General features: G+C 46.7%; 1 protein-coding gene across 1 annotated transcript in view; it reads right to left on the bottom strand.

Moving 5' to 3' along the window:
- Ebf4 (EBF family member 4) overlaps nt 1-12,332 on the bottom strand; it is a 62,277-nt gene that overhangs the window by 7,733 nt on the left and 42,212 nt on the right. Inside the window, exons 7-11 of the mRNA XM_015482225.2 lie at nt 2,368-2,449; nt 1,531-1,648; nt 1,313-1,446; nt 1,069-1,221; nt 1-61 (exon numbers count right to left, since the gene is read on the bottom strand). The exon at nt 1-61 is cut by the window's left edge and continues 255 nt beyond it. Of these exons, the coding sequence (XP_015337711.2) occupies nt 1-61; nt 1,069-1,221; nt 1,313-1,446; nt 1,531-1,648; nt 2,368-2,449 (548 nt within the window). The remainder of the gene's footprint in view (nt 62-1,068; nt 1,222-1,312; nt 1,447-1,530; nt 1,649-2,367; nt 2,450-12,332) is intronic.

Here is a 12,332-nt window from a genome sequence, read left to right as displayed (position 1 = left end):
GGGGGCCCCCCCCCCCCCCAGGCATAGGGATCAGAGAGATTCTGGGAAGTTTCCTCCATTCCTTGGTTTATTAATTCATAAATATTTACTGAGCCAGGCTCCATACCAGGCACTTGACATTAACACACACGCACTATGATGGTCCTATATGAGCTTGGCGGCTGGGGGGGGGGGGAGGGGGGCTGTATATGCATATTAGTTTCTATATTCCCAGGGGGCAGAACTCTTCTCCGTTTGCATTTGGTCATATCAGGAGTTTATTATAAAAAAGAAAACCCGATCATCTCAGCAGTATCTGAGGGTTAGAGGTTTGCATGCACCCCAGGAAAGGAACTGTCCCACACCCTGGGTTCTTAGGAGTATGTAGCAGCCTCCTAACCTGGCTCCCTGTATCTTTCCCTGTTCTCTGGACCTCCCTCCTCTTTCTCTCCCCCTCCATCCCCTTCCTTCACCTCCCTGGAAACTCTGGAACGGACCTATAACACACCAGTTTCAAAGCCATACCTTTTCCATTTCCAGCTCAGATTTAGTTAATTTCCTTTCGTTTGCCCCAGAGCTTAAAGTACTCATTGCCGGGTCTTTGCGATGGCCGTTTCTTCTCCCACGACAGCCCTTCCTTCCGGATGTCTACCTCCCCATTCATCTCTCCAGTTTCAGCCTAGCCCTGTACAGCCCATACTTCCTTGAGGGCAGGTTTTCTGTCCCTCAAGTCCTGGACGGTGTAACTCCACCCACCCCACTCTAGTGGCTGCTCAGTCTCCCCGGATTAGACGCGAGCTCCCTGAGGGTAAGTTGGGTCACTATGCAGTGGCGGTGGGAGGAAGAGATAGGGAGAGGACCCAGGTCAGGGGACAGCACCAAGGTGGGGAACTGGCGGCTGGCTTGGGCTGGGGCTGGGCTAGGGAAAGAAGAACCAGACTGAGGAGGAGTCATAGAATACAGGCGGGTATAGGGAATGGTGAAGGTGCCGAGGTAACAGGTTACAAGAAAGGCATTGGTTAACAAAGGGAATACACCAGGAACAGTGTTAGGGCACCGCGGGTAGGGCTCCCTCCTGTGATCTTAGACCTCCCCTCTGCCTCTTGATTCCTTACCTGTGTAGACAAAGCGGCCAGGGGCTCCCTTGCAAAACTGCTTGGACTTGTAGGAGAGGGTCACCTCCACAACCCCGGGAATGTGTCGAGGGGGCGTCTGCACCCGGATGGCGTGGGGCGTGATGAGCTGCTAGGGGAGAGGGGAGGCCTGCAGGTCCCATCCGGAGGGGAGGGCCCAGCCCGAGGCCCCCGGAAGGAGACTGGCGGGGATGGCCCACCTCGCTCCACACGAGCACGTTTCCAAACACGACCTGCAACCCGTCGAAGAAGTTGTCGCCGATGACAATGACGGTGGCGCCGCCCGTGGTCCAGCCCTCCCCGGGGCTGATGGCCTTGATGCAGGGAGTGGCAGCTGGGAGGCAGGAGAGGACCCAGGTCAGGGGACCGCGCTAAGGCGGGGTCTGGGGCTGGCCAGGGATGGGCCAGGAGTCCTGACCTTCGGAGGGATCCAGGCGGCGTGCCCTGCGGCCATGCTTGGAGTTGTTGTGCACAAACATGTTGTCGGACACAGCCAGCACGTGCCCGTCCACGCTCACCGTGGTGGACACCACCACCTGTGGGGAGACCCACACCAATCTGGCTGGAGCCCTCAGGGATCTCCCGGGAGGGAGGGAACTCTGGTGGGGAAGTAGCAATTTGAGGCTGGTAGCTGAATACTAGAACTTGGGGATGGGGAGGGAGCTTCAGCTCCTTGGTTCTGAGCTGGTGGAAATGGGGCCACCTGGATCAGGTAACACTCCCAGATAAGCTGACTCCCCAGGAGCTAGAAAATCAAAGCTTTGGGAAAAACTTTGGTTCCTTAGGCAGAGTGGTCTCTGGTGCACACCCAGGAACACCAGGGCTTCAAGGCAGAAATGAGATCTTAGACAAATAAGGGGGGGGGGGTGTGCATCAGCTGGAGAACCCATCAGCAGGAGCCCCCATCCTGTTCTGGGGAGGAAGTTGGGGCTGCCTTCTCCCTGAACTGGGAGGGGTATGCAGGTTGGGGATGTGTTAAGGGCAGCTGCTCTCTGCTTCACACTATGCAAATTACCTGGGTCGTTAATCATGTAAAAATGTCACAATTAGCATCTTCTTAAGTGGGACTCTAATGAAGCCTCCCTTGGCAGCCAGCACAAGTTGAGATGGAGCTACCCCACCCCCAGCAGGCACCAGGCCGTGGAGGCACAGGGTTGAACAGAGATCTGCCCTGGCAGGGTCTCAGCCTTCCTTTCCTGCTCCCCTCCCTATCGGGAAAGGGTGGGTTTGCAGGGGAGGCTCTCCCCAAACCCACCTGGAAGCGGCGCATGTCTCGGGGATTCCCTGCATTCTTCAGGCAGTTCTGGTTGCATTTGAGAAAAAATTTGAGGAAGAACCTGAAACAATGAGGTCGTTGGGCTCAAGGTTCTGGGGGTTCTGGAAACAGATGATCAACTGCTCCCTGCCAGTCCCCCTACCAGCAAAGTAACTATGGTCTGTGTGCTCATGTGCGGGGACATACCCCATATTCCCATCACTAACTGTGTATGCACAGGTACTTGGTACACACCAAACAGACCCATCATAAGAACCACCTCACTACACAGAATACTCACCATGAGCACTCAGTGTATGAACCGTGTAGTGCTTATTTGTCCACAAAATGTATAATTATCACACCCACACAACATGTATTATCTGTTATATGTACTGAAGTATATGTACCTATTATTCATCATTATACCCGTCACACTGTATAACATCACACAATGTATACACCAAATGTGGCATGTATTTACACTTAGCCAGTGAAAACTTGTCACATGCTATGTATGTCTGTTATAACATATGCCCAACACACATACAGTACATCAATCACAGGGCATATCTTTCCCCCTGAGTAAACCCATCACCATTACAATGTATATTCACCATAAAAAGCATATCCAATATAGAGACTGTGTTTGCCTTATATATTATTACTCACAAAATAGAGCAATCACACAAGTATATATAATATGTATTCCATGTATGGCTATACTCATCCCACATATATGATATACTAGCTATACATAAGTCTATACCCACCATGTACCATGTATGCCCTGCCTACAGAGTATATGCACAGAAACAATATGGAATACAGTGAACACATTAATATACCATTTTCTGTTGTACATGATTACCCAAAATACAATCATTGCAAATACTATATAGCTATCCCACATAGCAGAAACCCCCTCAGCAGATCCCTCTCACATATTCTATATTCATTATACATATAGCAAAACCTAATCAACAGAGCACATACCCACCAAATAGATACGCAGTGACTATCTTCTTCTTCTTCTTCTTCTTTTTTTTTTTTTCCCTAGTCTACAGTAGTTGGGGAAAAAAAATCACCATGTATTCTTTCAAACTTATCCTGAAACCATGGTTTTCAAAGACTGGTGCCCAGGCCAGCAGCGTCAGCATCGCCCAGGAACTTGCTAGAAATGCAAAACCAGGCCCCACTCTAGACCTGCTAGATCCAAACTCTTGTTGGGGTGTGGCCCAGACATGTGTTCTTATAAGCCCTCCAGGTAATTCCAATGCACCCTAAAGCTTGAGAACCTGCTGTAAAACTGCACTACCTGTAGCTGCTAGCCCTACATGGCACTGAACCCTTGAAATGTGGCTAGTCCCAATTTGAGATGTACACATCAGATTTCCAAGACTTACTTTTAAAAAAAGGAATATAAAAAAATTATTATATTTATTGTGAGGTGAAATGATAATATTTTAGATTGGATTAAAATATCACATTTAATTTTATCAGTTTCTTCTTAGTTTTTAAAATGTGGCTACTAAAAAATTTAACCTTACATGTGTGACTTGCATTATATTAGACAATGCTGTTTTGGTGTCTTATTTTAGCAAAGTCACCTCTGAGCATCTGATTTTCTAGGGGAAAGTGACTCATATTTATTATCAATTGGGGCCCAGACTGTAAAGTTAGGGGCTAATTTGCGGAGAACTGACAAGATACAAATGACATTGTTAAAAGAAGTAAGAAATTAGCCCTGAGCTGGACATGGTGGCTCAGGAGGAGGCTGAGGCAGGAGGATTGCAATTTCAAAGCCAGTCTCGGCAACTTAGCAAGGCACTGAGATTGTCCCTAAATAAAATACAAAATAAAAAAGGGGTTGGGGATGTGGCTCAGTGGTTAAGTGCTCCCAAGTTTAATCCCTGGTACCAAAAAAGAAAAAGAAAAAGAAAATAGCCCTCAAGGTTGCAATTTTATTTTCCTATGGACATTACCTAGCTCTGATTTGGCAGTTGTAGTCTAGCATTTTTCACACACACCCTTTCTTTCTCCTCCCCTCCACTCCCTTCATATTTATGTATAGATTTCTCTTAGTCTTTTTTTAAAACTTAAAAAAAATTTTGTTTAGTTATAGTTGGACACAATACCTTTATTTATTTATTTTTATGTGGTACTGAGGATCGAACCCAGGGCCTTGCAAATGCGAGGCGAGCGCTCTACTGCTGAGCCGCAACCCCATCCCCTTAGTCTTTTTTTTTAATTTTTTTTTTTTAGTTGTAAGTCGACACAATATCTTTATTTATTTATTTTTCTGTGGTGCTGAGATTCTAACTCAGTGCTTCATGCATGCAAGGCAAGTAATTACCACTGAGCCACAACCCCAGGCCCTTCCCTTAGTCTTTTTGAGCCAGCTTTGTCATCCCACTGGTTCTCTCACTGATAAGTTACAGAAAACTGCAATGCATGCTCAGTAACAATTTATATGAGTATCATGCTTTATTACATTTGAAGATCGTGCTTTGGCAAAGTTGATTGTCCCTCATAATCTCCTGCCTTCCAGGGCTGGGCCAGAGTTGAAAGACTTCTGGTAAGGTCTAGGAGAACCAGGAGTAGTACCCAAAGCTCTCTTTTGTCCTGCAGTGCCCAGTCCCTAGAGTGCCTGCTTTCTGCTGCGGGTTGGTGCTGGGGCTGGCTCCATCCTCTTTCCCCTCCTCTGGGAGCCCACACCATGGAGGCTGGAGGGGCTCCCTCCATAGGCTGACACACGTGAGGTGTCATTTTATTCCACCTGAGCAGTAGGGAAAGGATGATAACAGAGTAAGGAGAAATAGAGGGAGCAGTTCCTCCAAGCCATGTCTGAGCAGAGGCCAGATGTGGGAGAGGGTCAGAGAACCTGGTGGGAAGAAGAGTTGGAGAGAGATGAATACACATGTGGATATGGAAACTGAGGAACCGTGTTCTCCTTGAAGGAAAAGAGCCTGGGCAAGGGCTCGGCCAGTGAAGGTGAGGCTCTAGAGTCTGGGACACCCTCTCGGGACATGTGGCAGGTAGGCATGTTTTGTTGAGGGGCTCTGAATCACCAAGAAAATGTCCTTCATCCCCAAAGTCTGGATGTCTGCTGAGCAGCCATCCTGACCCTTGGCATGATGGGGCTGGGAGGAATTTAGAGATGTCCCCTTTCCTGACTGGGAGGCGCTACAGGCTGGGGGAAGCAAGGCAAGCCGAGCCCACAGCTCTGGCTGACCCTGTGCCCCACTGGGGTGAGCAGTACAGGACTGTGCCCAATGCCATCCCCATTAGTGGTCATGAGGATCTCAAGAAGCATGGTTGCCTCATGTTGACCATGTCATAGAATGGGTGGTATGAGAAAGTTCAAATCCCAGGAGCTGCCATAGAATTACTGTATGAAAGTACTATAAATACAAGTACATAATGCTTCAGGGAGAGAGCTTCACAAACAAACGAAGGAACAAAAATCCAAAAAAACCTCAAAGTGAACCAGGTCTAATCTTAATCAAGCCTGGAACTCTGCTGAGTTTGTCACTTGGCATTGTCTTGTTTAATCCTCTCAAAACCCTGAGGTGGTCTGCAACCATTCCCACTTTACAGATGAGAAAACCAAGGTTAAGCAGGAATAAATTACAGCGTAATTTATTACTGGCATTACAGTAAATGCCAATGTCAGAATTTGAACTTGAGTCTTTATGAACCTCTGATGCTGACAAGAGTCCTGGAAAAGTCCCTCTAAGTGGGGCTACCAGAGTTGTACCTTTCCCACACACCAAGCTGCTGCTGCTGCAAGACCATGCAGCATGTCCTTCAAAAGCATCCCTGAAAGGCATCCCGTGCAGGGACCAGTAGAGCTATTTGATGGGGATTTCCTCAAGGTTACAAATTTGCACCTAGTTTTGGACCTTTGGATGCTTAGACTATTGCTCGGTCTGAGATTTTCAGGATTAAGAAATAATTGAGGGTTCGGAATGTGGCTCAAGTGGTAGCGCGCTCGCCTGGCATGCATGAGGCACTGGGTTCAATCCTCAGCACCACATAAAAATAAAATGAAGATATTGTGTTCATATAAACTAAAAAATAAAAATATTTTAAAAATTTTTTTAAAAAGAAATAATTGAATGAGATGAGCTTAGAGTTGATAATTATTAAAAATAATCATCAGTGTTATATATGGTTTATTATTCTATTCTGCCCATATGTTCAACATAATAAAAAAATGTAATAAAAGACCAAACGAAGAGCTGTGAATAGTGGTCCTCCAGCTAATAAAACATTTAAAGTGGGGCTGGGGCTGGGGTTCAGCGGCAGCTCACTTGCCTAGCATGTGTGAGGCACTGGGTTCGATTCTCAGCACCGCATATAAATAAATAAAATAAAGGTCTATCACCAATTAAAATATATTTAAAAAAAACATTTAAAGTGTGATAATTATGCATCATGATGCCATGGTTTCAATGAAAGGTAAGAGTGCCTCACCTGCACATCTTCCTTACTACATCTTGAACTTGGTCTAGCCTTCCTAATCACCTTTATAAAGGCTATTTATTCCTCCCAGTAAAAATAGCTTAAGATGGAATTAAAATGAGCCTTTCTGGTTGATGGAATATTCCCTACCAAAGAAGCAAATGCTGGGTTGATTATGATTCAAGTGCACACGCTGGACTTACACACAACTTCTCAAGGGTGACACCATTGCATCAGGAAATCTCCCCAGCACAGTGCTTTACTTAAAAGACACACTCAATAGATGAGGAAAATGTGGAGGAATGGATGTGAGTCCACTGCTAGACTCTGGGTTCACAGGGATGGAGAGCAGAGTGGGATGGGTCTGCTCTTTGGAAGGCAATGTCCAGGGGTGGTACAGTGGGATACCTGCTCAGATTCTGTCTAGCATTCTCCCGCTGCTGTGAGTGTTGGCTGTTAAAGGGCTCACAGCTGCCCCACTACCTGATAATTACCCCAAACCAGGAGCATATCCTTCCTGCCTGTAGCCCACAGCCAATGACAGATTGAAGTAACAAGAAGGACCAGTTCTTGGGACCATTCATACTTTTGGGACCATTGCCACCACATTGGATCAGCAAGCTAAACCTCCAAGCTCCATAAACTTGCCAAACTCCCTCTCCTGCCTTACCCGGCCTCCCTTGCTCCTTCTCTCCCAAGGGCTTTCCTCTAATAACCCACTTTCGCAAGAATCCCCATCCTGGCCTCTTCTAGGAATTCCATCCTAAGAAACCAGAGGCTTTTCATTGGTTTTACCCTCCCTTCCCACTGAGACACTTACTTAAGGCTAAAATTACATTCCTACTTCCAAAGAGGAAGTTGTTAGTGACTGAAAGAACTGGGCTGAGAGTCCAAGTGGGTTTTCACCTACAGGACTGTTAGGAACAAGGAACTGAATGTCCAGATTTCAGTGCTATCCAATAGAATTCTTCCTAGAATGACGTTTTCTAGCCACATGTGGCTATTGAGCACTTGGAATATGGCTCATGAGACTGAGGAACAATTTAAATCTGATTTCATTTTCATTCATGTAAACTTAGTCACATATGGCTCTTGGCTGCCATATTGGACAGTGCTGATCTAGAAAGAGGGAGTGCCAATGACTGGATACATAAGTTGGGGCACATTGTACAGAATAACAGTGTATCCTGTGAAGGTCTTGGGAAAGAAAGCAGGATCAGAGCACACGGTAGGATAAAATTGCATATGTATTTCCAAACTCAAAGTTGGCACTGCAGCCTGCAATGGGGGAATGGGGGAGGGGGTCCTCTACTAATTTATATCCTAAAGGATTGGCCTTTGAGTTCATGAGCTTCAGAAGAAACACAACAGCTTCCCTGGGGCAGAGTGGCTCTCCAGTGTCTTCCTGGCATTCTACTCTCAGCTCTGGGACGGGAGTGTACAGATGCTACCCCATTCGTTCCCTCATTCATTCCCACACCCACTTATAGTTTTTGATTAAATAATTTCTGCATGTCAGGTGTTGTGGATCTAGAAGTGAACAAAATCTTAAGGAACTTATAATCCAATAGGAAAGACAGACACTCAAGGAACAACCAGTAAAACACGTGGGTGTGGCAGGATAATTTCCCAAGTGTCATTGGGGGCAGCCACTTGTGTTCCCTGTGAGAGATGCAAGGATTCCTGCAGCTCACATTTGATCTTGGGCACTGGGTCTTAGAGGACCTCACAGAGAAGTAGAAGGCACAGGGAACAACAGCTCTGGAGAACATCACTCCCGGAGAAGTATACCAACAGCATGGGATAGCCTGGGGGTTGGCACCAAATCATATGGAATGTGGGCCTTGTGGGGAGATGGGAAGTCTGCACAGAGTGTCTTACTGACTGAGACACTTGGAAGAGTCATTTTCCTTCCAGAGAGAAGCAAGGACCAAAGGGCTTAAGTGAGAGAAGGGAAGGTGAACAAGGAGGTTGCTGAAATTGTTCAGGCTCATTTGGAGGTGGCTTGGGCTACTTCCTGGCCTTGGTCTCCAGTAATAATTAAGTCAGAGAGTCCCTAGGGCCATAACCACCTGCCAGACCAGGTCCAGGTCGCCTCACCAGGATCCCCAACCAGGGTAGAGGTGGCTGCAGTGCAGATGGGCTGGGGGACTATAAATAGCCAGGGCGCATACATTAGCATGCCAATGCACCCGCACCCCATCCTCTATGCTAATGGCCCACCATGCGCCTGAACACCTTCTGTTCCCCTGCATGCATTTGCATGCACAATTAGCATAATCTTGTATAATTAATGAACAGCGTCAATTTTAGCTCCTAAGTAATTTGATTAACATGTTGATAGGGCACTTACCAGGCTCTCCAAACCTCAGGGCTGGGCATGGGGCCTGAAGAGAAGGGAAAAGGGGTGGAGAGACTGCTCAGGGGCCCCCAGCTGCCCATGAAGAATGGTGGTGACTCCACTTTCTCCAAATAGGGCCTGAGGGAGGGGAGGAAAGGTGGAGAAGCTGCGGATGGGAGGACTCAGGGCACTCCATGTGGAGCTGGTGACAGTGGGTGGCCTGAGCATTAAGCCTGTTTGTGCCTGTGTGGACACACTTACATACACATCCCTTGCCTGTTTCCCCAGCCTGGGGAGTCTTCTGTGAATGCAAGATACTGAACTCCACAGGAAGAACAGAAGAAGATGAGGGTAGAGTAAAATAGGAGGGATGGGAGCAGGTGATGGACAGGCAGAGAAGCCACAGAGGAGGAAGGCAAGCTGTGGGTGACATGAGAATGTGAAGGAGAGGGATAAATTGAAGGATGGATGTCTCTGTTCCTCTGGCCTTGCAGGATGATGAGTTGGGTTCCAGGGGCAGAGACCTTGGCACCTCCTCTTTAAGAATCATGTGAGAGATGGGTAGGGTGATGTTGGCAAGGTCTGGCATTTTCACAAAATGCCCAGCAACGCAGGGCAGAGAGAATAGAGAGAAGGCTGAGTGTGGCCCTTTTCTACTCAGAGAGAGACCTAGTGCCTGCCCTAGATATCCCAGGTTTGTGCTCTCCTAACTGATCACAGTCATCTTTGACTGTGATCAGAGTCAGGAAGTTCTTCCTTGGCTCTGAGTGTTCTTGCTGCTGTTTAGACTCCAGAAGATCACTCAGGGCAGAGTGGCAGGGAAGAGACGGCACAATGGCAGACACTGCACTGTGCACTGCATAAACATCTTACTTCACCACATCCTCTCCTTTACATCTTCCCATCCAACCCCTCCCCAACCTCCCTACCAGGTGGCCTATTAGTCAGCTCCACTTTGCAAATTAGGAGAATGACGCTGAGAGGGGATAGACCTTGTTCTGAGTCACATGGCCACACACCCTAGGTTGGCTTGAGTCCCTAACCCTGAATAACCCTTCACTTTAAGAGAGAACTTACCATTCAAGGTGTAGGTATCATCCTCTAGCTCTCCCTACTCCACCCATTATGGTTCCCAGGCTGCCTCTGCTTCTGCACTCCCTCTCCTCCTCCAGTTTCTGCTAGGGGCATTGTCCCCAGCTCCACTTCTACCTCAGCATGAGGACCACTTGGGCCCTGAGCTTGGCTTCAGTTGCCTAGAGATCTTCCTATTAAGTCCTTTCTTGGGGACCCCTTTCCTTACAATTGGCATTCAGGGAAAATGGAGGAATATCTCCCAAACCCCCTCCACTTCTCTCTCCCTCAAATGCTCTGAGCTCTGAAAAGGATGGGGGCAGGGTAAGGAAGCGCAGGTCATTTGGATGGCAAGAGGGAAAGTCCCACCTCAGCACTGACCCAGCAGGGAGGTTCTGGAACTCAAGGGGAATTGCCAAAAAGGTCCTGGACAGAACCCTGTGCTTACAGGTGAATGTGGAAGCACAGAGTCTCTGCTAGGAGGGACAGAAGGAGAGGACACTAGTGTGGGCTTGTTTTGTGACCACTCCATTAAGAAGGCGACTGGTTCTTTGGGGCTCTAAATTGGGATCTAAATTTGCCCCTACCAAGGTACACTAGAGCTGACCTCTGCCAGGTGGCTTAGACCTGACCTGTTTCAAGAGTGTCACTGAACAACACCCACTGGATAGCAAGCACAACCACACGCCAGGTAGTGTCCACAGCTCAAAGTTCCTGCTTGCTCCTCCTGGGAGCCAAGGAGGAGAGCCCTGGTCCTCTCATGGGAGGGAATCTTCCACTTCTTCTCTACTCCAGAATCATCCTGGCCAATCAAGCAAATATTTGAAGTCTTAGAGCTGTGATATCTGATAAGGTAATCACATATGATTATTTAAATCTGACTTAATTATAATTAAATGCACTTAAAAATTCAGTTCCTCAGTCATGGCAGCTATACCTCAAGTGCCCAATAGCTGTGTGTGGCTATTAGCTACCATATTGGTCAGTGAGGAACGTTTCCATTGGTGGAGAAGGTTTTATCAGATGTTGTCTTACATTGCTCTCTATTTCCTCTTATCGTTATGTAATATGCACAACCTCAACTGACCTATGTTCAAGATCACTGATTTCTTTTCATAATTATGAAATGTTGCTTGCATAATTATATTTTGACCTCTGGACTGCTCTGTAAGCTCTCAGAGGGCAGGAATCATCGTTTAAACCTCTCTCTTTTCCTGAACATTTATCATAGTGCCTCCTCCACAGCAAGTGTGCTGATTCATGATGAAATTAAAGGATCAAAAATGACTGTGATAATGCATGCTGGACCAAAGTCCCCAATCATTTTTAACAGGAAACAATGTCAAATCCTGTTCTCAAGTTTAAAATGTCAGGTGCAGGGACAGGACTTTGAGAAATGCAGAGTCAATCTGAGGATCCATTCTTTCATAAAGCAACAAGAACACTGACAAAAATGGTCAAAATCAACTTTTTAGTTGAAAATTGACAAATGTTTGCAACCTAAGGAACATATAATCAAGAAATATTATGCTTATAAAAAAAGAAGTTTGGTGATATTAACTTTCTTTATTCCCATCCCTCTCTCCCAGCCTTGTTGAAAATTAGTAGCCTTGCAAGCATAATAGCTGTTTTAAAAAAAGTATCTTTGCAATTACCCAAAGGAGACAAGTGGGTTTGGAGCTTCTCAACAAGCTGTATTCTTAGACATGTGTCACTATTTGACCCATTTGGTGGCCCCATGCTAGCCCTGGTTAGAACTTGTTATTTGACCTGACTCAGAGCTTGCTCAGTGGGAAAAACTCTATCTTCAGGGTGTTTGTTAAAAATAATAAACAAAATAACAAAAGTTGTTTAACATTGCAGCTTCTTGAGGCAGCAATACTAGTTGGGGTAAATTAATCTGGCCAAAATTTTTTAAGGGAAAAAAGCAGAGGAATAAGATGTTCAGCGCCAAAAGGCTCTAACATTCCTGGAAATCTAGAAAGCATGAATGTGTGTAGGGAAGGGCACATGTCCAGGAAAGGGCTGGGAAGGCTGTTATCCCATGCCGCAGTCCAGCTGAAGCAAAATAACCAGGGGGGGGGGG

Source organism: Marmota marmota, unplaced genomic scaffold (genome assembly GCF_001458135.2).
Source record: "Marmota marmota marmota unplaced genomic scaffold, marMar, whole genome shotgun sequence".
In the NCBI taxonomy this organism is placed as follows: Eukaryota; Metazoa; Chordata; class Mammalia; order Rodentia; family Sciuridae; genus Marmota; species Marmota marmota.
Note: the sequence above shows the minus strand (reverse complement) of the source record. Positions and strands in the feature narration are given on the sequence as shown.